The following is a 25264-nucleotide window of genomic DNA, read 5'->3' as shown; positions in this document are numbered from 1 at the left end:
CCTGCATGTATGCGGTCAAAGGCTATTCAGAGTAGTTCTGTGTGTCAGTGACAACACGGCTGCCATCCCCCAGTCTCAAAGTCACTTCTGTTGTCTCCCAGCCAGGCCACTACTGACCAGGGGCACATCTGCACTAAAGAGAGAACCAGCTAGAAAAGGGAAATAACAGGGGGTGGGGATTCATTGTAGCAGACACATGCAGACAAAGAGAAGAGGGCAGAAACAAAGATAACAAAGACTAAAAAAAAAAGGGTGGACAACTGTATTGTTCAATTAAAAAAAAATTAGGGGAACTAAAAAAAATAAGAAAATATAAACAGAGTCACATTTTGCACTGAAATAGATGAAAGCGGGGCAAGAAAGTGGGAAGCGGGGAAGAGAGAATCCCTGGTGTGTGGTGGTGGTGAGCTGAATGCGTGGGTTTCATGCAGGGAGAGGTCATGTACTGTGCTGATGAAAAAAGCAGCGCAATTAGATGATGAGCCATCAGTGTCTGCGTCTCCTGGGGGCTTCATTATTACACTTCACTCCTAGCATAGGGGAAAAAATAGAGTTCATATTAATCGCCCTCTTGTGTAACTGTGACCAGTTATAGAGCGGTTAGGTTAGGGCAGTGTGGACATGCTAATTTGATGTGTCGTTTGATGTGTGTGCAGGCATGTGTGTGTGTGTGTGTGTGTGTGTGTGTGTGTGTGTGTGTGTGTCACATGGGCCACATTTATCTAAAGTGTGTGTTCCTGCTCTTGACAAGCACATGGCAGGGTCACGTGTTGACAGACTATAAATGACATGAGAGGGTTTTTTTTCTTTTTGTTTTTTTTGATCCAGCTCTATATTTCTATGAGAGAAGAAGGTGCCTTCACATGATGTGCGTAATACCCTAAATGCCCCACTCTCTCAACTGTAGTGTGGGTTAGAGCATTATGTTTCAACTTCTAATATGAGTATTGTAGTCATTAAACAACCAAGCACCTGCATAGTTTCAGTTTGCATCACTAATTACAGTTTATCTCAGGGGGAGAATGTTAAATATGTTAAGAGTACATTGGAAATGCTTTAATTTGTCTGTGCAAAAATGAAACGGTGGGGTGGCTTTTGATAATGCCATCTTTCTCCCATCATGACTGTGATTTTTTTTTTGTGTGGAAAATTGCTGAAAAGCCAAAAGCAGCAGCTAAACTCCTAGGAGCCCTGTGTGTAAATTGTGTCTGTCTCAATATCTCCTTAGTCTACACAGGTAAAACAAGCAGCGCACCAAAGTGCCGTGCTGTCAGTGAACAGGACCTACCGCAGACTGGAGCTCGAAAGCTTAAAGTTTTATGCACACAAGACACGTTGACATACGCGCTGACATTTTTGCAGCAGGAAAGTGTTGCTATACAGTGATGAAGAGGAGGTCAAGTGTGCCTCCCAATCACAATGCCTCTTTCCGTCTGTCTGGGTCTCTGGGTACTTATTCAAATATGCGGTGACTCACATACAGAGACACACACTCAGTCTGACTCATCAGAGAGTCTTGGCAGGGGTTGCTTTGAAGTTACACAACACGAAGATATATAATTCTTCTTCGGAGCTGAGTAAACTGTTGGACGTTCACCAGAATTTTCCCAGAGGGGAGCATTATTTGAAATACATTTAAAAAAAAAAAATTTTTTAAGGAGGTGGGGAGGCTGGAGGAAAGTTGGAGCCAGCTGGTATTGGTGTACTAATTCTTGCACTTCTCTTTGATAGCTCTAATGCTCTTTTAAAGACCGCAGCATCTTCCTTCTTGCTCACACCAAACATAATGCTACTTGAAGCATATGATAATAACTCATTAGCTATGTTTCTTTATTGTGCTGGCCAGATGAGCATGAAATCGGAACTGTTTAGTAAATCCCCTCTCAGAGAAGCAACACACTAAACAACATTATAACTCCTCATCTGTCACTGACAGTCGGGGTAAATTAGAGCTGGTATTCCCTGTTGGTGTTTTTAGCAGGGGGAGGGGCAGACCCTGTCACATTAAACCGTGTCTCAGTGTTGGGTGAAAATGGCCCAACACCACAGCTGGCATGGAATCACTAGAGGGTGGAGGCGTATCTCTGCCAGTGCTACTCTGTCAGCAACACACAGTTCATGCCTCTCTCACTTTCTCTTTTTTCACTCTCTCGTTGTCCCTTTAGGTTACTGCAGAGGACAAGAAGAACAGTGATGACATCTCCAATGGTAAAAGCTGTTCCTTTGCAACACCAGGCTCCTAATGCGAGCTGTCTTTGAATCCCAACATAAGATGGCTTTACCCGAAGTCAAATATTAGACTGCCACAAATAACAAATGCCCCTTATTTTCAGCTTTTTCTGGGGGTTTTTATGCAGTTGACATATGTTATGGAGGTCTTCATTACTGTTTGACTCAAACGGCATCCGTGCAACATAGTCCCAATTAATGTAATTAGACATATTTTTATCTCTTGCCTCCAATCCAACCATCGTCCTCTCCGTGCTTGTAGCGGTTGGTCGAGACGTTTTGAAAAAGATAGGACTGAAATTATGCTTTGTGACAACCGGCCAATTCCCTGCCTCCTCTCTGCCCCCGTTTAGTTGCTTAGTAACACCTGCAGTTTGAGTTAACGGACCACCATTGCTCAACAGCAGAGACGGTGGCCCTCGCCACCTCAGCTTTCTGATCAGACTCTCGCTTTAAGTAGAGCTCGGGGGCAGACTGTTTGTATGTGTATGGGTGTGCATGTGTGTGTTTTTTGGGGATGTGTGCATATGTCTATGAGATGCATTGAGATAGTGGGAGTCGGTGAGTGGGAGTGAGGATGTGCATGTGCGCTTACACTGTGCCATTATGTGGGAGTTTGGCCAATTCGGCTCGCTGTGTTTAAGATAATGATTTGAGTCTAGGATAACTTGCTATGAGTCACAAAAGGAAAAGCGTTTAGTTACTGAATTTTGACAAAGAGGATATCAAGAATTTTACCCAGTGGCTCCACTTTCAGCTAGGTGTCTATATTCTACATGCAAATGACTAACACAAGAAAATGCATGTATATAAATGTATTATTACTCAGGAACGGTGTCACCTTATGTTCAATTTAAACTTTATTTGCAGATAGGCCCCAAACTGAAATCAAAGAGCCGGTAACTGAGGAATCCTACTATGCTACTAACAAGCCGGTCCTACAGAAGACCTGGGTTGACCTGGAGGACTTTGATAAATGCTTTCAGTGAGACACATATACATACATGCAGAAATAGGTTCTGATTAATATCATAATCGCTCATGCTAAAAAATAAAATAAGCGGGGTTATTTGTATTCTAATTTCAGGACTCTCTTGGTGTTTCATAAGCCACAGACTTACCAGCATTATATTCAGAAATCACATTTTAAGGTACAGACTGTGCAAGTTCTATCTACGGGACTAAACTTGTGTGTTGTGCTTTGACATACAATTAGTAATTGTACGGGACATATTGGGATTAACTAAGCTGGTTTTATCTGCAGAATACTGTCCTCTCCAAAACAACAGTAGCCGTCAAATGCAGTGGATCATCCACACAGACACTTAGCTCCGGATCCCTTGCTGTAGCAAGCCCTGAAGTAAGCATGTAAACAACAGCAACACTCCAATATGCACACTAAGAATTGTCTCGACTTGTTATTCTGAAATTCATACTTTCTGACCCTTTTGGTCTCTGTCAGTCTTCCCCTCTCTTTGTCTCCTGCTTTGCCGTTCTCAGCAGCTGCTTTTTCTGACATTACTTAATTCTTTGTCTCTGTATCTCTCATTTAGGTGCCAACTATGAAGCCTCCACCTGTTTTTTGTTTTTACTTCTGTTTATTTGAATCCCCCACTGCAACCATGCTCCCTTCTCTTCTCAGAATTTTCCTTCAACTGCTCCTCCACTAAGCCACCGTTCTATTAGTTTATCTTCCATGTCTCCCGACGGCTTTCTGCTCTTTCTCTCTTCCACTTGTCCTTCTCCGTGTTTGTGTTTCTTCCAGCAGTGTCCAGAGGTGAGAGCCACTTATTACCTGTGTGTGGACAGCCTGCAACCTTCCCAGATCCTCATCAGCTTCTCTTCTCTTCTTCTCTGGGGACATGCAGCTGAGGAGAGTAAGGGCTTATCAGTGTACAGACACACACTAACTTTCCTTGCAGGTACAAACCGTGCATCAAAGACATCTTTAATCTACATTTTGGGTTATTTTTATTTTTATTTTGTGAAACCACCGTAATTTTGTTCCCTGCAGAGTGCCACCAGTGCATTTATTATTTTACTCCACTTTCACAGAACAGGAAATGTCAGCAGCACGTAGGTCTGCAGTTCTCATCGCCGTGCCACACTCCTGGACAAGTCTGCAGTCTCAGCTGCCAGTTCTCTCCATCAAGACCACCTCCACAAAGGCAGCTGTGTTAAACTTGCCCTCGGGGTAGGAAAGCACTGTCAAAATGATAGTCTTAGATTAAATTTGCAGTAATGCCTTTGTAGTATCATCGTACTGTACTTATTATGCTCCATTGTTTCTTTTGCCTAGGATTTTGGTGATGCTATGATTTCCTAATAACACATTACACTCAACACACAATACTAAGTAAAAACATTACAATTGTATCCATTCTAATCTCATCCGTATGCAGCTTTAAACCTTATCTTCTGACTTCATTGTCAAGTTATGTATTGAAACCAAAAATCAGCTGTTTTAGCATTTCTTAACACTTCAATTCTCCTCCTTCACATTTACTCTCATAATCCTAAATTACCCTAAGCGGTATGTAATTGTCATCACGGGAACTTGTTCTAATAATGGTGAATTTTTCCTTTTTTGTACAGCACCTGTGAGATCTTTTGACAAAGAAAAGAAAATGTTCATGTTTCACACTTGTTGGGATTTATACAGCTGAGCAAAGATCTGTTCTGCATAGCTGTAGAGTATCCTGCAGAGGGTACCCTGCAGAGGATATCTTGCCTACCTCAGATGCTCTGAAAAGCAGTAAAAAGCATCTGTCCTAGTCTCTATTATTGGGTGTGACTTGGCCTAGAAGCAGAGGGCCTAGTTTCTGGGGTCAGGTGCAGGTATGGAGGAGTGCAATTACCACTGAGCCATAATCACACACATAGCACTCAACTAACCATGCCCATAAACCTCATAGTATTAGCTCTCCAAGACATAATATCTGATCTTGCTTCTGGGCAGCAATCATTTTAAAGCTCTCTTTGTATGCCCATTTATGGTCTCGCCATTCACATGATGATCTGTGCTAATCTGTTAATGTTAAAGAGGTTTTTTTCCATTATAATCTTGTTTTTAAGTCTCTTTTGTCTCAGTTTCTGTTTTAGTTTCTTCTCACTGTCTTCTCTCCCATACGCCTTATCTTCTTTTGTCTCGCTCGCATTTATTTCCCTTTTGAATGTTTCCACAGTTCTAGCCCAGCTCCGCCTCAGTGCTCATCCATCTAGTTAGGGCTGTAATGGCTAAATTATGTAAAGCTAATGGGGCCAAGAAAGTGGAGCTCCACTCTCTCATGCCTGACCAGGCCTTGTGAACTCAGTTTGATACTTGGTGGAGAGGACATTAGGCTACTGCACATCTGACTGTCTGACCTAGTCAGTATTATTTGACAGGAACATAGCTCCTCTAATGCAAAAAAAAGAAAAGGGATTTCTCTTTGATTTTGTAGCTTCTGTTAACAACTACATGAATTACAGGACCCACATTTTTGCACCAGACCATCACATTGTAACTAGTTAATCAGTGCTATTCACGTTCTCTGTCAGTAGCTTTAATTGTTAAATACAGCAAAATGTAAATAAAAACAGAATGCAGAAGCACATTTTTTGGAAATGTGGTTGTAGGACAAAAATAGTTGGTGATTCTACACAAATAGTTTGATTTTCTTTTGATTTCTTTATCCTAGATAGTTTTATAGTTGAATCTAAGAAGGAAATGTCACTCTGTGGTTGAAGTAATGTCAACACGTCAGGCCCGGTGTGGACAGACTGAAGGTCACAAGCCAAATAGGCTGGAAACCACAGGTTTTAGGAAAGTACAATGAATGAGTGATTGCTTTCAGAATGCAAATTTTTTTTGTGCTCTCCCCATCAGGCGGCATGTGCTGTGCATCCACATAAATGCAGCTTTGGTTTACCATGTCCACCTCTGCAGCAAGACACCATTTATCTTTGGAGAAGAAGAAACCATCATGCCACACCTTACAAAGGTGCCTTTATTTATGACAATGATGGCAATTCCATTGTAGTAAATGGGTGGCTTTCTGAGCAGTGGCGCTCCTTTCAGAATATTATCCTGCAGCCGTTTTCTGCCACATGCTGCTACTAAATAGATACACATTCACATTTCTGATATAAGATTTGACATGTAAATGGCTTTCTTTCTTTCTTTTTTTTATCTCCAGGAAAATTTTCACAGAAATAGAAGTGATCGCTTTGATGATACAGTATATGTAAATAGAAAGGGTCAAAGGGGCACATACTGACTAAGAAATATAAGGGGTGGTTAAACACATGAAGAAACTAGCCCTCATGGTGTTCAATTTAAGCACATCTGTCATGATATTTTGTGGTGAAATCACTGGAACAGAATAAAATAAAGGGAAACTAAAGAGAATATGTGCTTTTTATCCTACCTCATGACATTATTTTTTTTTAAAAAGCAGAGCTTTTTGGAACATAGTGACAAAGAGGATAACATTGCCCTTGTTGCAATGTCCTCGCTGTGGCATTTTGAAACTGGGCTTACTCCAGCTTCAATTTAAAAAATCACATCATGTTAGTGACTCTGCTCTCACACATTTTCTCTTACCTTTGTATAGCTGAATGTATATTTTTCATCTTTCTTTTGTCGATTGTGTAGCCTTAGCCCATCACTGTTTATGTGCATATAGCAAATGTTCTATAAGCAATTCTGATTTGATCACCATGGAAGTGCACCAGATTGTGGCATGATACACTGTCCCTGTTTACTTTCTGTCTGTGTAAACTCCCAACACTAAATAAAACTGAGATGCCTCCCAACTGTTCTTCTCTTTTAATAGGAAAGTGCCCATTTCACTGAGCAGGCCTCTTCCATCTTTAGGGCCCTGTCCAGATTGGTGACTTCTTTTAGTGATAAGCAGCAGCAGCCAGCACTAAGAAAGGGTCTGGAAGAAACTCACTGTCCCAGAAACATCAGCACCACCCAGGAAAAATGGGAGCACTGCAAGGTAGTTTGCTCATAGGTGCACACAGATTCTATGTAGAGTGCATAGCTCAGCATCCTTTATACCTTTGGCAAGTCATTGACAGCTGCTAAATCTACATGTTGAAAAATTCGTTTTACAGTTGTTAGGCCATGTCTTCAATTTAGATTAGATAAATTACATTGATTTATGACTTTGAATTACCAGAAACTTAATTTATTATTGAACAAATATGTTTGGCTGTTATAGAACATTAGTGTTGCTTAATTGACATTGATTTACAATAGCTCTGAGGAATAATCATTTCTGACTAGTCAGAATTTCTGAATTGCCTCAATGGAGTCCATATTTATGTGACTGTGGTGTCTTTTACTTGGAACCGAATGCATTTTTCACAAGCCTTACAAAGGTACCAATGGAAGAAAAGGTTTTCATTTAAAGAATTTAGGTAGTGGTAATGACTGATGTGGGGCCTAACAACCCTCCTACACATGAAAGGCTATTGGTTATAGGAGTTATGGATTCACATAGTTACAATTTTGCAAAATGTACAACCACAGCAAAATGACCGTACATCCTCTTTAATTTGGTCATTGCTGCTGTCTTTCCTCCTTGGCCTTGTGTTACACTCACCCAAATGGTCACATTTGCTGATGATCAATTAATTAAGTCTATTTGATTAGCAGGTCCTGGCTGCTACCTACCCTCCTAATTCAAATGGAAGCAGTAAAGGTGTACTTGGTTTTTCACACACTCCTTGTATATTTTAAATAATGACACATTGTAATATGCCATATATTGGTGTTAATCTCAGGTTTTATTTAGGTGATTTTAAGACCTGCTCAGGCTTGCTTGCTTGTTATGTCCTGGTATGTAAAGCCTTAGAATTGACAGAAGGTGTGTTTTCTTTTTACCATGACTGCATGTGTTCTGGTGTTTGTAGGTGTTTAACTTGGCAGTTTACCACATGCTGCGTGAGGCTCTGGGGAGGAAGCTGAAAGCAGACGAGCAATTTGCTGTACAAGCTCTCACTGCTGACCCGTCTCTGTTCCCTGAAGAATACCCCCCTATATGTAGGTGCCACTTATTTGTTTGCAGATATTGTATGCTATCATGTTATATACCAGGGCTCTAGACTAACTTTTTGCCATGGGCGTACAGGTACGCCTAACTTTAAAAAGTTAGGCGTACCGGCACAAAAGTTAGGCGCACACAAATTTTATAATAATTTATATAATATAATGTGTTTTTCTGGATACACTGTGCTTTTTCAGCATTCAAAGATTGATGACACCGTGTCAGAGCACTGGCTATGAATTTCAGAAGGATCAGACCTTAACTTAACAGAAAAGTTAGCAATAGTTCTTTTCCTATTACAGCTACATCCACTTCTGTCGTGCCTAGGCTGCTCACTAGGGCTGGGTATCATCACTGATTTCTATAATCCATTCGATTCCGGTTTTCAAAGTCCCGATTCGATTCAACTTAGCCTCAGACAGTCAGAAATATTATAATTCTGATCATTTATCAGTACTGGCTTCATCAGAATTGTGAACATCACAGCAGATGCCTTTGTGTGAAAGTAACTGAGAATAAAACACAGAAAAACATGAAGGAGATTTTCCTGGTCTGGCTTTTTATAGCAGATAACCTTAAAAATATTCTACAATGTTCTGCATATAAAGTTTAAATTTCTTCAGTATTGAACAACAGAAAAAATAGGCTTTCTTGTCCGAGGTCATTTAAGTGAAAAAAAGAAAAAGAAAAGAAAAAGACAGCAGCCGACAGCGCTGTAAACAACGGTAGACTGGTGGGTAATAAGCGAATGAATAATACGGAAAACAGAGATTGGAGACGGGAAACTGTTCTTGAAGTACAGAGAGAGATAGAGAGAGAGCTAGCTGTGCATTTAGTGTGATTTTAATAGTCGTGGAAGCAAAACAGCAAAATTCATGACGACATTGATCAAATGTGAAGCGCAGGTTGCTGCTTCTTTTGCTGCTGGCTCGGTGAATTTTGGTTGGAGAGAGACAAAACCTGCAGCTCAGAATTAGCGCAAAAAGACGTAATCACAGCGCGGACCGGACGCATCAGAATCGCTAAGCTCCGACAGCGTGTCCGTCTACGGGCCGTCGGGTGAGAAAGCCGAGAAAGACAAAGTTGATTCTGATGCGTCGGGTCCGTTCTGTGTTTACGTCTTTGTGTGGAATCCGTGTACCTGCTCTCATTTGCTGTTTGGTTGTTGTTGAAATGGTTTTGTGAGCTTTAATCTGAGAATCTGGCGTTTCTGGCAAAACACAGTTATATTTAAAAGTCGATTCAGGATTTAATGAATTGATATCGCTTTATTCAAGCTACTCACCTCTCTCTTCCACCTGCACTTTCAACTGGACCACGGCCAATCAGAGAGGTCCCGCCCCTGACTATCTCTGATTGGTTTAGTCCACGATAGGGGCATAATGTGTGTCTGTTGTTGACCACAGGGAAGGTTGCAGATTTTTTTTTTTTTTTTTTTTTTTTTTGCTACCCGAACAGTTGGTCGCACAGGTGCAACCAAATATTTTTTTTAGTCGCACCACTGAAAAATTTGGTCGCATTTGCGACCAAATTGGTCGCACTCTAGAGCCCTGTATACATAACATTAGAAGCACATAGATTGTACATGTAATTGCAAAAGACCTCTTCTGTCAGTTGTGCTAAGCTTATAAAAGTCTGTATACCTAAATATATATACTAAATATATATATATATGTGTGTGTGTGTGTGTGTGTGTGTGTGTGTATGTATGTATATATATATATATATATATATATGTATATATATGTATATATGTATGTATATACATATATATATGTGTGTATGTGTATATATGTATGTGTATATATATATGTGTGTGTATACTAAACTCAGTAGCTTTAAACACTGTAAGGCACTGACTCATCCTAAGTAATTGTTCACATTAGAAATATCATAAGATTGCAACTACACATTAAATCAAAAGAATATTAATAAATGTGTCTTTGTTTACATGCAGTGTCGCTCTTTTCATTAATTCATATTCACCCACAATTTGCTGTTTTATGCCCTCATTCTGCTTGTTAAGTAAATGCAGATTTGGAGCCCCCAGAAATGTGGAGAGACAGGGAGCCAACAGACAGAGAGGTCAAGGCAGTGACTGTTCTGCAGGCTGGATTCAGAGGGCACTTGGTGCGCGAGATCCTTGATGCCTCAAAACCTGGTAAACAACTGAATGTACACACGCACACACAGAGAATATAATAATAATATCAAGGAAAGTGGTGTGATTCAAAGCTCATCTTTCAAATCAATGATAAAAAATACTGGCTTTTGAGTAGACAGCGCCATTGAATACTTTATTTTCTGTGCTCTGTGAAGGAGAAGAGAGACACGGCAACTACAGCAATTTAAGAAAACATAGAAAATGTGCAAAAAGACCCACAAAAACACAGGATGGCCTGTTTTTCATTCCTAGATTGTCATTTATTATCCAAAAAACCCCTCACACACAAAACACCTGTTAGTTCTGCATTCACTGTATAATTTAGCCTGCTGGCGTACATCGAGCTCCTGAGCAGCAACGCAAATATGTATTGATGAGACTGCCACCCTTACTAATAAATCCTGACCGATGGAGGCTAACCACATCGGGGATACACAGACGAGAGGAAACATGCGCATCATATACATGTGCAAACAGCGTTCCTGCATCACTGACTGATGTTCATTAGTGACATCAACAGAAAGATGAAGACAGAAAGAGAAGGCGGGGAAGCAGTGGACACTTTCTAGGAAAAATGAGAGATTACATAGAGACAGTGTTGTGCAGCTATTCCAGTCTGGCTTTGGAATAATATACTGTTTTAGTATCAGTGTTGCTTTTGAACAGTTTTCTGGTAAATTAGAAATTTCCCTCAGTTTTAGTGAAAATATTTGGATGTGTTTTTAGAGATAATGTAACAGTAATCGTCTTAATGTGAAGGTCCATCACTGTTTGTTGATTCCCAAGGAATCGCTGAAGGCGATGTACTGCACAGCCATCCTCTGTTTATTGCCGTGCCTTCTCCAGGCAACAACACATGACACTGTGACCCCTCTGAGTAACTTGTACATATGGGGGTATGGACAGTTTCATTAGTGCGGGGTTCGCCTAAAGCAGCACTGTAATGCACCATAAATGAGAGAGTGCCTAATTTCCCATGGCTTGAAAATGTAGCTTGAGCATCTCAGACATCTAAAATACCCACATCATTAGAGTCAGTCTGCCGGCATCTCGAAATTATTATGCTGGTGGTCGTGTGACATTAGTATGAGCACATGTACATGCACACACTGAACAGCTTGACTTTTTTATGAAATTGGCCTAACATAGTTAAGTTCTTTCAAATCAAAGCACAAAGTGCAGCCTTTAGAGTTCCACTCAGAGTGATACTGACTGTCTAATAGCACTTTGAGAAACCATTCACTCAAAACATGCCACAATGTCCACATTGCCCAGGATAGTACTTGTTAATGACATGGTCCCCTTCAAGCACCTCAGTAGTTCCCCGGTATTTATGCACACTGTTTTTGCTTTATTTTCTTCCACTCTATTAGCTCCATTTGTAAATCTCATTTGCCAGTCTTACATTATACTGGTCAGTTTGAAGTGCCACTTAGAAAAGAGAGCTGAGGGCAAGGATGTGTGGCGGGAAAAACTGGGGATACCTTTTGCCACATGTGAACATGTGAAAAAAAAATACAGCATTAAACAATCTCTTCTGAGCATTTCTGTGCACACGCACACATTTACTGATACATGCATACTTGCAGGTATGCAGGATTTCTTGTCAAAAATTGCGTTCTGTCAGAGGGCTTACCTCTCAGGTGAGATGAGTGTGAAAATTAAGTGTCAAGGTGAGAATAATCTTCTCCTATCAGCCTATCGCTGAATGAAGTAAAAATGCACTTTGCAATATCTGCTTCCCACTCTGAACTAGGTCAACTTCAATGATTTTTTCATGCGTTTGACAGCAACATGGGTTTTTCTTTCATCTTTAATGGAGGCTACTTTTCTTTGCGTGTGCTCATGTCGTTCAGGAACGAAGGAGAACCTCAATGCGTCCAAGATCCTTTCATCCGTGTGGTCGACAATTGAATCTGATGCACACAAACATGCAGCTTTCTTGCTGAGGTAAATGAACAACTGAGGTCTATCAAAGTGTATGACAGAGGTGACTAATAAAAATGTACTGACTGTGTGCGCTTACATGGTGAGTCTAGCAATCGTGGTGGGTTTTTTTGTCAACACAAATATTTGAAAGTATATGAAAGCGCTGCAAATGCGTTCCAGTGCCAATGCTGTGTATATTGCATGGCATGCGTTTAGCCTCTCTGTTGCACTGCATGTCCAGAATCTGCTCCCTCTCCTGGTTGTGGCAGCCTGTGGGGGACATGCAGGGAGCATTTTCCACATTGTGTTCCATCTTTTCCCAGTGGTACCATCTGCTGTTTATACTCTCCCCGTTCCAATCAGCTACCAGCGTCTGCCGAATGACCCGCTGCCTGGGGATGCATGTGTGTGTGCATGAGCAATAAAAGCTCCGTAAATGTGTGTACGGCGGATGAAGAGGTGGTTTTCTTAACTGACATAAATAATCACTTAAGTCAAAAACCACACTGAAAAGCAAAGTGCATCTTGGTTCTTTCTTTTGAAAGAGGCATAGATTGTTTTCTGGGAATTTGTAATGAATACTTATTTTAAATTAAAACTGTATTCATGACATGGTTTTTGCTTAAGCTGAAATTTCTAAATGTGCTCTGAACTTTCTGTGTTTCTTGCACAGGCATATCATCAACAATTCTAAGAGGAAAGCGGACCTCTACCCATGTCTACGAGATGAATCGACTAAAATCGCCTTTGCTGATTACACTGTCTCTCTTCCAGACACAGCCAACTCATGGGTCTTGGTCTTTAGGTCAGAGAACATTGTAAACTCAGTGAAAGAGAATTCCCAGGCTGTCTTGGAAAACCCTGGTGGAAATGCATGATGTCCTCTTATAACCTTGCTACCTAGCCGTGCTATCTTTTGTGTTGCTCATAAATTTCTCTTTAGAATTGACATGTCTCTTCCTTTGATAATGTCTCTGCTTAAAGCCGATTTATGCTGATAAAGCTAAACAAAGTTTAGAAAAATATTTCTCATTACTAACAGTACCAAGTAGCAGAATTTGATATATTATCGGCTTAATTTTTTTTACTGGTTCACAGAGAGATTTTCCTGGTTTCTGAGGAGATGCTGGTGATACCAAAGGTCTACTCTCCAATCCCTAATTGTCTCCTGCACGTCATAAATAATGACACAGGAGAGGAGGTAAACACGGTCTTCAACAGAGTAGCACCCCATGTCTATCAACCCAATAAGGTGTGTTGATATAACATGATTTTTTTACGTGGTGCTTTTTTTGAACTTTTTTAGTATTATATATAGAAAATTCCTTTTAAAACTCTTTATTATAGTATTTGGTATTGATATTTTCTTTCCAATATACCTCCCTTCTAAAATAAAATTATAATTTTATGATGAACTTTCTATCCCTGGCCCAGCTTGGTTATACCTTTGTAGCAGAAGCTATCACACCTGAATTACCCCCTTCTGGTGCAAAGTGGAGGATGTGCTTGATCGGCTCAAAGGAACCACTTCCAAAGCTGTCCCGTGACACCCCAGTTAGTGAATTCTCAGTAGAGGAATTCCGGGATTATTACATTCCAAATAACAAAAATCTAATTTGTTGGTAAGAGAATTATATGGCATACAGTGTTGTTTTTTAATGTTAATAAAATGGAAAAAGCAGGGATACTCTGAAAATTTAATGCTATAATGTGAAATGTTTTATAGTTACAGAGTACATGTAACAACAGACACTGTAGCAACCGTTCAGCTTCAGACTTCCCACCCAGATGTATTGATACGTCTATCCATTCTGGACCATGAGAAACAAGTAGCTGGCAAAACCGGGAAGGGCCATGTGGTGATTCCTGTTTTTTTCTTCCTGGCGAACAAAGGTGAGGTGTCATTAGGTGCAGTAACCAAAGCTTGTGATGATCTGTGTTTCATAATTTAACACTCGACATATGAAACCAATTTAACTGTCTCACAGTTTTACTGTTTCTTTCAGTAAATTTTTGTGACCGTAGTTGTTCAGTAGTTCTTGAAAATCCACCTCGCAGTTTTAGTTGGTGAGAGCTACTGCAGTCTGCCAACAGCACCTGAATCTTTATTCTGCTTACAGTAACATTTGTAGTGTTTCACGAATATACAAGACAATCACACACAAGACATGTCAAATTTATGAGGAAGGTGGTATGCTACTAATGTTAAAACGGATTCAGCAGTCAACACTGCTAATATTAATAGGGTTTGGGGTTTTTTAAACATATGCTGTACTTAAAAAAAGAGGATTATCTTTCCTCCTACTCTTTTATTTCGTTTTTCTTTTCATCTTCCAGCTGTCCAACAATCCACAGCTGGCCAGCAATTTCTACAAAATCCTTCTTAAAAGAGTTCCATGTTCCTCCCGACCTTTTGAGTGTGATTTTCGTTTTGCAGAAAACATTTTAAATGTGGCACTTTTTGTTCTCTCATATGCTGAGAGAAAGCTCTGCTGTTGTATGCTCATTTTAAAACCAAATTGTACACAAAACCGCCCTTGAACCACTTCGGAAAGCACGAGCAAGCGTTCTTAATATGCTGGAACTCTACCTGTTATTCAGAGTTAATTTTAAATGTTAAAATAATAGGAGAAGAGCTTTAGAATTTTGCACTTATTTGGACAAGATGCTAGAGTGTTTATAAAATGTTTCCTAGTATATTCATTATTCTTGTCTTTTATCAGCGTTAATAGATTTCTCTTTCTGTTACAGACACCGAAGAAAATAAACAGGAGCAGTCTCCTTCGGAGAACACTCTCCAGCAAAATGAAGGGGAAGACAGCGCAGCTAAAAAATCTATCTCCTCATCTGACCAGTACCAGCCTCCCACAGAGACTATGGTATCACTGACAACTGTCTGCGTGGTATCTGCTATTGCTCAAACACTTAACTATTCTCACTTTCATGGGCATCTCACTTTCCCTCTCTGTCTCTCTCACCCACGTGCTTGCTGCCTGTTGATATCATTTTTTTCTGCCAGATTACGCCTGTGAGCACACACACACACATGCAAATTTAGTCTCACCCACACTCACATTCTCAGAGACACAATTTGACAAGAAGAGGAGAGCAGCAGAAACTGGAGGGGTGTTTTTTTTTTACTGTCTGACTTATCAGTGCTTGTCAGGGAGCCTGCGTGCATGATTTATGACTCACTGTAATGTCTGAAGACCCCCCATCTAACACACCTGTTGTCTTAGTTTAAGGGTTACAAAAGCATATGTTATGCTCTGTAGGTGTGTATCATCACATATTCACATGCACACGCATACAGTGGAAAATGAAAAATAGTTATTGTCATTCATTATTATTATTATTCATTCTTTTCTGTGGTGATTTTTTATTTGCAGTGATGCATCTGGTGAATAATAATCGCTTTTCCTCAGCAAATACTCACAAATACACACAGCAAATTTTCACAAATACACACAGTTAATGCCGCAGTTAAAGCAGTGAATTAAGGCTACAAAAACATATATTTTTACAGACCTGTTAAGACGTTCGCTTCGGATACACCATGTGTGTTTTTAAATCTTTTTTTGGGAACACAGTGAGTCAGTAGCACTAAGACAGATAATGTCGGATGACACTGATAGCAGCTATTGATTAGAGCTTAGAGCAGATAAAGATTTGAGTGAATAGAGGGTGAGTGAAAAGGGTGGCATTGTTTGCCACAGGGACTCACAACACACACAATGATGCATCGTAATGGTGGAATAATTGTAAAGACTTGTGTAGGGTGAGTTGGGGGGGGGGGGGACTCAAAGATATATGTAAGCGAATGGGGAAAAAAATTAAATATATGCCACTTTTATTTTTTGTAGTGCTTTTTCTGTTTCTTTATACGCTTGATTTACTTCTTGGAATTTTGTCTGAATTCTGTCCTTTCTGTTCAGTGTGATGGACGTGGGTGTTACATGAGATAACCTTGGCTAACCAGCCCTCTGCCTTCACTCACTTTTTGTGGTGAACATGCACTTTAATTGTTTACCACAGCAGCAAAGTGGGTTATAGGTCTTTTTTGTCTCCCTGTGTCATGAACACTGATGCAGATGTTTATAGTATATTGTCAGGTTGTGTTGGCTTTAGTTCATAGTTTTGATCCCTGCATAAATCATGTCGTATATGCCTTTTTTTGTATGTGTGTAATGCGTTATATTGTACTCTGATGCAGGTGTTATACATTGTTCATCCATGTTTCACAGGTTCACAAGTACGTGGTGCAGGCAGAGGTGCTTTATAAGACCTGGAATCTGAGTGAATCCCAGTTGGCTTTTTCTTGTTCAGTCAAAGACTTGGAGAACAATGAAACAAGAGGTACATACTCAAGGCATTTACTATTACCACATCGGTTTCCAAGGGGGCAGCCAGCAAAGAAACCCTGTTTGCATCTTTTTCCTGGAAAACATACACATATGATTGGATTGTTCACTATAGTGCCATGAATCTTCTCACAGATAGGACTGTAATGGGCCATAAAGCAGTTCATTTTTATTATTCCATCAAAACTTTGTCAGCATTTAAGCACTTGGTTCTGAATGGATTTTCTACTAAGCCCTTAATGTTTGTTTTCGCACAGTTTATTTTGTGTTCAGTCTGAAATGTGAGTGATACTCAGTAGGCAGTGTCAGGGGCCAAGGCAGGCACAGTTTATTCTTTGCTTCCACTTGCCATGGGCCTGTAATCACAACTGTAATGAAAGCCAAATGAATGCAGCTGCTTTTGCAGATCACAGAGTGTGATTTCTTGTGCCCAGTGGTCGCTGGCTGTGGCAGTAATCCCGTCCTCTGCCACCAGCTCTTGGTTCTCTGCCTTTAATCATGCTATACAAATTGGATCAATTGAAAAATCACGTCTTTGAAATTGGTTGAAGCTTCTTAAAAAAAATGAAAAATTGAAGGGGATGAAATAATCGCAGCATCTGTCGATGCTGATTTGAACGGGTTGCTGCATGGGGAGAGCGTGCATGAATGCCTGGAGAGGAAAGCAAGCTTGCTATCACCAAATTTCTGTTGTGTTTTCACCAGAGCTGACGCCAATGTTCCCCGTACTTAACCATTCAGTTATTCCATTTGCATGATATGAAATCTACAGGTGACATGTGTGTTTGGGTGTGTGTGTGTGTGCGTGTCAGTGTGTAAAATGAACACTGTCATTTGAGACTGCCATAAATAGACAGTGTTTTTCTGTCTTTTTAAATGTCGTTTTTCCTGCATGTTAAGATTTTTTTTGCCAGTTTATGCTCACATTAGCCCACATATCTATCTATATGCCAGTGTCCATACAAAACCGTCTATGTTTTCCCTAAGCTTATGAAAATGGGTCAGTGGGATGTCAAATGAAGCAGGCTCTTGCCCCCTGGTGTCCTGGGAAATATCTCAGCAGGAAAGTGAATTAATTTCATCCAGTTTAACTCCGTCTCAGTGGTGAGCCTCTGCCCTTGATCATGCTCCCTGCATGCTACATGGATACGCACGCACTACATGGCACGCCAAGCCTTGAAACCTCTTTAACAAGCTGTTTAACAATCTGTAGTTAACACAAAAATTGCACTGCTTATGTTTTTGAATGCATGCACATTTTCACACATTTGCCTAAAGTCCTATTGTTCGAGGAGTCAGCCTCAGTTCTTTGCAGCGTTACCATGAGAACACACAACAGTCTTTTCTTACAATTTCTTCAAGCATGTCCAACTTAAATCAGTTTTCAGGATCCTTTTGGGATAAATTACAACAGCACAGATTGATATTTACATCCAGTTTTAGCATTGATTAATTTTTTTTTATGTCTTGAGATAGGAGTAAGTCATTGAGTATTCACCAAAGCTCTTCAGGCAGAATGGCAGGGTGTCAGCTAAATGATGGATTATTACGCCTTTATATCAGAGAAGTGAGACTCATAGTTAATACTTCATCTAAGCTGGGGATTGAATCTGACTCAGTTTTTAAAGTGCAACAGTGCCATCTAGCATACGTTCAGCCGCACAGCACCTTCGCTGTTTGTGTGGCAGTCCCCATCTTTAATTGTTTAAGTAGAATGTGAATATCTGATACTGTTGAATGTCTATAGACATGGCATGCATTCAAAACTGAAGCATTCTAACATTTCACATTAGAAACAATTTTTAAAAAAATCTAAAATTTTAGCATTTCCCAATAAGAACATTAAATAACTTAAATCTAAATCTAATGTAAAGTGAACACCGTAGTTAAAGTATTTATGAAGCTAAATGCACAGCAGATTTTTAGAAGACAACAGAAAATGTTAATGTTCTTAATCTCTGCTTCATAATGCAGTAAATAAGCTTGAGGATGTAAAGCGTTCATCTACCACTAGCACACCAAATCGTGACGGCCTCAAGTCTGATGCAACCAAAACCCAGCGCAAAACCAAAGGAGACAAGGGGAAGCCAGCTGCCGCTAACGAAACGGTAATGTATTACTACAGTATGTTACAGGAAAGACAAAACGCTGCAACTCTGCAAGTCTGTCAACTGCACATAAGGAGTAGAAATATAAAAGCGCTTATAGAAAGGTATATGCATGCATTCACATGTATATACCCATGTTTATACAGTCACCCACTCAGATTGAAGGCCATGTTTACCTAAATGTATTTTTCACAGCGACTTTTAAGTTAAGAGAAGGTGCTAAGATACGTCACAGAGGTCTTGTTGTAGTTTGAGGAGTACAGGATGGAGGCATTTGTTTTGACAGTGTAGTTCACGTCTCTCCAAAGATGTTCATCCAGCTATGAAATGCTAGGCAATGCATATCAGGGTGAACCAAATCTCTGGCCTGCCTGTATACAGATGTCTGAAACACATTCACCATGCATGATGACATAATCTGCATGGTGAGTGTGAATAATAGTCTCAGATAAGAACTTGGTTCGTCAGTCAAACCTATGATCCACATAATAGCAGCATTTTGATCAAAGCTGTGCCACACATTAAATTCACACATTAAGCACGGTGACATTTAAAAGTTTTTCTAATACTGACCTCCTTCGTTTTTCATTTAAAATTTGATGGTAAGCGCAACTTTAATGGAGAAAAGACACTAAGCGATCTCCAAATAAACTAAAAGTTATCTGTTGTGTAAAACAAAGGCAAAAAAACTAAGTTTGAAGTAGACATGCGTACTTTAGCAAACCGACCTTCCGCTCTAGTGTTTGTGTGTCTCAGCATTTGTTATTTTTTCCTGTGGGTTCTTTGCACTCTGTGTGCAAATGTCTGTGCAGAGCCTTGACCTAACTAAACCAAACTGGATGCTACGTGTTGTCACGGACAACAGCAAAGCAAAAGGCATCGACGTTAAGAGAGACACAGAAAGAATAGACCAGATTAAAGCCATTAAAAAAGCATGGGAAATGGCCGAGCCGGGACGCTCTGCCAAGGTAACCCTTTTAATTCAATATATTCTGTCTTCTTTTGGAATATATAATGTACTCTAATTTATTTATTTATTTATTTATTTTAAGTGGGCTACACTGAAACATACGCTTCAGACAGAATGATTTACTATGTCTTGCTTTTAGGCTTTTCAGTCTCGTCTCCATTTTCTTAAACAAGTGCAGCAGAAAGAGTGTGGTGATGCTGCTACAGAGGAAAACAATGGTATGAATCTTTAAAAATGGAAACATATTTATGTGAACTCATATGGTTTATGGTAATGTGAGCTTGTCCTATTGGTACTTCTATAGATGCTTCAAGACCTGGTCAAGACATCTCTCAGAGTGCATCCAATCAGAAGTTGACTGACACCCCCTGCTCCTTTCCTCACATGGACTACAGTCACTTTACCAGGTTCTCCACTGCTATACTTTTCCGTCTCTGTCACTTTTCACTCTTTCACTATCTATTTGATTGTTCAGCTTGTCCCAGCATGCAAGCTTAGAAGATATAGATGGAAAATGACACACAGCCAACAAAGAAAGTTACATCATCTCATTGTATTTTAAAACAGATGCTTGCATTTTCCTTCCCCTGTTGAGGTCCTGTGGCTAATATGCAGGATGCAGTCTAGTTACCTAATGTAGATTTGTGGACCTGAATTAAGAGCTGGAAGGCTTTATGGCATTAGAGCATATTTGTGTGTGTTTGCATGTGTGTGTTTGTGTGTGTGTTGGTGAATATGTCGGTGTTCTTGTTCTCAGGAACAGATTGGTTCATACAATATCTGCAGAACATTGTTAGTAATTTCCTGTCTTTATGACCTTTGCTCTCATTGGTCCAGTGTGAACAGCAGTGTTACATTGTATACTTAACAGGGCCTGAAAGGGCAATGCAAGGACTTCAAGCTACAGCAGTGTGTGTAATGTATGGAGATAAGGTGGATGCTATTTAGTACGGCTACTGGCATAATGTTTTTTAAGCTGTACCTTTCATTTTTAAGAATGTAATGAAATTATTTACATAATAAGCATTATATTATTTTGCTGTTTATTTCTTCTTTATCCTTTTAAACTCTGCCTTCTCTGTCTGGGTTTATTCTGGGTACTTGGACTTCCCCCCATAGACCAAAGACATGCATGTCAGGTTAACTGGTGATTCTAAATTCTATCCCACAGCCCTAAATAGGATAAATGGTTAGGAATATGGATGAATTGATAGCTTTGCACTTAATCATTCATATTCTAGTGTTTGATAGTAACTTGATTTGAGTGGGTACTCTGAACATCAGGGTGATTAGTACATGACACAGCAAAAACAGTAAGGAGTTTATTGTTTTGAAATCTCTAAACATTTGGATTCACAGGCTGATGTTCATGCATTAAAAATATACACAAATGTAACATTTGTGAGCCTGCCATTCCTCCTCTTATATAGCTGACTTCAGTTTCTAACAGCACAGCTAAATGTGCCTCAGCCCTCAGAATGACAATACAGCAGCTCCACTACTGACATCAGTTACTGAAGGACTGACAGTAACAGTCACAGAGAGTTTTTACTGCAGCTACATTTTTGTTGTTGTTTATATTTTAGGTTCTGATTTCTATATTTTGAGGCTGGGATTATTGTGTGGGTTAATCTTTGGTTCTGATTTCTACTTTAATGTTACTCTGGTTTCCTTTAAAGGCTAGTTAGCATATTTTTCCTCCTTATATTCTGTGTTATTTAACCTTCCCTGTGTCCTTAACTTAGAATTTCGAGTTCTTCGTCATCTTCAGGGGTTTTATCTTTGGTTGATTTGTGCTTTTTGTACTCATGCCTTGTTCTTGTTCTTGTTGCATTTGAGTTCTAGTTATTGTTTATGGAGTCTGTTTGTGATTAGTGACTCTTAGTTATTTCCCGTTTCACTTTTCCCCCAACCTCATTGTCTTGATTATGTACAACTGTGTCTAGCTTTCCTCAGCTGTCTTTCCTTGCCTGCTCTCCCCATGTGTATAAATAATTCTGTCTTCGTGTTAACTTCCCCGTGTGTTTTCTTTCTGTGATCTGCTGGGCTAATTTAGAGTTTGGGTTTCTAGTTTTCATTGTTAGTTTGAAAAGTGAAACAAAGGCTCACCTTCTGTTTTATCCCTCTGCCTCCAGAGTATACATTTGGGTCCTTAAACCTGCAATTCATGACGATTACCAAGAGATTAATTTTTAAATATCTTTGATATCAATACACATCTAGGATTACAAGCAACTATGAGTTTGCTGCCCATCTATGTGTACCCATCGTAAACAACTATTTGCACTTAATTTTGAGCATCAATAGGGAAAGGGCTTTTTGGTTTTCGTATAAGTCGCTTAGCAATTGACCAATCACATTTCACTTAACCTTGGTTGCATATAGATACATACTGTACAGTGTAAACTGATCGAGTATAGTTAGGAAACAGTTTCACCATAATCCCCCCCCAAATTCCACGTTGAGCACCAAAGGCTAAGCCAACAGACTAGCCAATGGCTTTCCAAATTGGTCTATGTCCTGTGTGTGACTGTATTGTCAGAGTAAGAGTTTTAAAGGGAAGAATCTCCCTCCACAGTCCCCCCTGGGTTTCCCATTACTCTCCCTGACACCATCTCTTGTTCCCTCCCTCCATCTCTCCCTCTGTCCATCCCTCTCCAGGATAAATGAGATGATATTTGGGTCTTTTAATTAGAGAGCTATTTCAGGGACACTATGAGCTCGTTACTCCAATGAGATGTGCCCCTCTCCCATCACCTCTCCATCCTCTCCTGCTGTGAGCGTGCGCATGTGCGTGCCAACACGTGTGTCCGGCTAATGGTGGCTGTCGACACTGGCCTGCAATATGAGCAGAGAAAGAGATGTGTTAAGTTTATTAAAGGGTGTCAGGCACATCAAGATTCACACTTGTGTACACACAGGCGTGTCTATATCCTCAGTTTCCCTCTCCAAAAATTTGTTTAACACCTGATCCTGACACAGTAGCTACAGTGCATGTAATGACACTGTGCTATAGTACAAAGTACTTGGTATTTCTATTCATTCTCATTAGATGGGTATACATTCATGTGACAGAAAAATGCTGTGCACACCGTATACATTTAGTTCTTGTGCATACATGTAGACACCAAAAGGATTCTCCAGTGGTGATGGACTCGTACATAGAAGAGGCCCAGCAGAGGGAGCGCACTGAAAAGATCCAGACTTACCGGTTGGTCCGAGAGCATGTGTTGGAGTGCAGAAAACAGGAGGCGTTCAACAGGAAGGAGCTAATGAAACGTCACCTGGAGATGTATCAAAACATGCAGGTAAGTGACAGAGAGGGAGAAGAATGTAATGAAACAGAAAGAAATGAGCCACTGTGGCTATCAAAGTGAAAAGGAGTCAGCTGCCTTTCCCTCAAATTCTTTAACTACTTTCTCGCTGCCATTTCTCTTGTCTCCAGGCAGCCTTTGAGCAGCGCTGTAAGAACTTTCACAATACGTGCGAAGCATTTAATAGCCGTCATCGAGCAAGCATCAAAAAGGAACAAGAAGAGAAGGAGGCTCTGGAGGAGGCCCAGTCGGCAGCTCTGGAAAAACAAGCAGCCTTCACCTCTGCTTCCGCACAGCCACCCAACAAGCAAGACAAGAAAGCTGGCAAGAAGAAATGATAGTCTTTGGCACCAACATCCAGTCTCAATTCTCCTCAGTAGACATCTCAGAAGTAGTCACACTGAATTATCGTCATTGTGTCCCAGCATTGTTTACGTGCGCCTTACGAAACAACATCAGATGGGAAGTTTATTTGTTCACGATTCAGTGCGTTCGCCTTTTCACTACACCTTTAACTTTGAAACGACTAGTTGCTCTAACTATAGTGTTTATTAAATGTTCTAGTTTGATAGTAGTTTAACAAAGATGTTCACACAATTATAATATTTAGATCATATCCCATAAGATATTTAATGTGTTCTTTACCTATACTGTTCATTAATAGCTATGAAAGCAGGATTTGTAGTTTTTATTCATTTGAATCTAAAGTGAATGTTCACTGTCCATGTTTTCTCTTTGCTCTACACAAGAATAAAACACGTTTCAAATTCTCTTGCTGAAACTGTAAAAATATTGCTGAGCTAACCTTAAAACTGAATTGGAGGTCTGAAGGATTTTTTTTAATGGCAAAACTAGTTTTTAGTTTAAGTTAAGATAACTCTTTATTGTCATTGCACAGTCATACATACAACGACACGATACGACACATCACAATGCAACACAAACAACACAACACAGTAACTTAACTTAGTATTAAAAAATGAAGAATAAGGCTTGTAAAAGCTGTCCTTGAGTCTGTTTGTCCGGGACCTCAGCAGCCTGAACCTCCTGCCAGACGGCAGCAGCTTAAACACCTGGTGTCCTGGGTGTGTACAGCCCTGTAGGATGCTGCGTACCCTCTTGAGACAGCGAGTGCTGTACAGGTCCTTCAGGTCCATTTTTCTGAGGATTCTCAGAAAGTGGAGGCGCTGTTGGGCCTTTTTTAAAACCACAGAGGTGTTAGAGCTCCATTGGAGGTCTGTGTCTATGTGCACACCCAGAAACTTGAAACTGGACACCCTTTCCACACACTCCCCGTTGATGCTGACAGGCTGCAGCTCGGACTTCCTCCTTCTGAAGTCGACTACCAGTTCTTTTGTCTTGGTGGTATTGAGGTCCAGGTTGTTGTCCACACACCAATATGACAGCCTGTGAACTTCAGCTCTGTACGCCGTCCCATCTCCCCCAGAGATGAGCCCCACCACAGTGCTATCATCTGCAAACTTAATGACTGCGTTGTCTGGGTGGGTTCTAACACAGTCATGTGTGTACAGTGTGTACAGTAGGGGACTCAGTACACAGCCTTGTGGAGAGCTGGTGTTAAGGCTGAGGGCTGAGCTAAGATGAGGCCCCACTCTAACTCTCTGTACACGGTCTGAGAGGAAGTCTCTGATCCAGGCGGCAGGTGGTAGAAGGAAGTCCGATTTCCAGCAGTTTAACTAGTCTATCCGGGAGTATCGTATTGATATCGTATAAATTAAAAATAAAAAAAAACTTGAAGGTCACATTGAGGATTCTTTAAACTTAATTTTGAATTTAAATAAAAAACTATTTAACCACTTAATATGTCAAACATGGCTTGCAAGGATCTTCCTTTTGCCTCCGTTGGCTTCACGGAGAAGCCAGTCTCACTTGCAATGTATGGCTGGGACCTTCTGGTGCCCAATATCTTTGATTATATTCCCCCAATCTTTCGTTTTCTTGAAGGTCACTATATTGACCGTACGACTCAATGCATAGTGGGTACAGTCAACCTCCCACAAGCTGAGTGGTACTGATTGATCGCTTGATTGATATAGTCTTGCTGATACAGTCACATTGTGCAAGACAAAGCCAAGCACATAACAAAATGTAACACAGGTAGGTGGCAGATCTTTACTGCCACATGGCAAC

At 40.2% G+C, this 25264-nt stretch overlaps 1 protein-coding gene across 5 annotated transcripts in view; it reads left to right on the top strand.

The window, feature by feature from the left end:
* Positions 1–23930, top strand: part of adgb (androglobin) — a 41116-nt gene extending 17186 nt beyond the window's left edge. For 2 of the 5 annotated variants that reach the window (XM_084954108.1, XM_084954107.1), the window contains exons 13-35: positions 2166–2208; positions 3100–3214; positions 3317–3380; positions 3494–3589; positions 3995–4151; positions 4285–4423; positions 6098–6212; positions 7047–7214; positions 8134–8263; positions 10294–10428; positions 12288–12381; positions 13034–13165; positions 13459–13612; positions 13795–13982; positions 14087–14253; positions 15112–15239; positions 16605–16716; positions 18696–18829; positions 19642–19797; positions 19939–20017; positions 20104–20206; positions 22924–23107; positions 23245–23930. In XM_084954108.1, coding sequence (XP_084810234.1) covers positions 2166–2208; positions 3100–3214; positions 3317–3380; positions 3494–3589; positions 3995–4151; positions 4285–4423; positions 6098–6212; positions 7047–7214; positions 8134–8263; positions 10294–10428; positions 12288–12381; positions 13034–13165; positions 13459–13612; positions 13795–13982; positions 14087–14253; positions 15112–15239; positions 16605–16716; positions 18696–18829; positions 19642–19797; positions 19939–20017; positions 20104–20206; positions 22924–23107; positions 23245–23451 — 3000 coding nt within the window. In that variant the 3' untranslated portion in view covers positions 23452–23930. The remainder of the gene's footprint in view (positions 1–2165; positions 2209–3099; positions 3215–3316; positions 3381–3493; positions 3590–3994; positions 4152–4284; positions 4424–6097; positions 6213–7046; positions 7215–8133; positions 8264–10293; positions 10429–12287; positions 12382–13033; positions 13166–13458; positions 13613–13794; positions 13983–14086; positions 14254–15111; positions 15240–16604; positions 16717–18695; positions 18830–19641; positions 19798–19938; positions 20018–20103; positions 20207–22923; positions 23108–23244) is intronic. The other 3 variants (XM_084954109.1, XM_084954110.1, XM_084954111.1) reach the window with 3 other exon arrangements.
* The last annotated feature ends 1334 nt before the right edge of the window (positions 23931–25264 follow it).

This window comes from Perissodus microlepis, chromosome 15 (assembly GCF_051167445.1).
Source record: "Perissodus microlepis isolate ML-2025 ecotype Zambia chromosome 15, ASM5116744v1, whole genome shotgun sequence".
Taxonomy (NCBI): Eukaryota; Metazoa; Chordata; class Actinopteri; order Cichliformes; family Cichlidae; genus Perissodus; species Perissodus microlepis.
The sequence above is the reverse complement of the archived record's forward strand: the minus strand, read 5'-3'. Positions and strand labels throughout refer to the sequence as shown.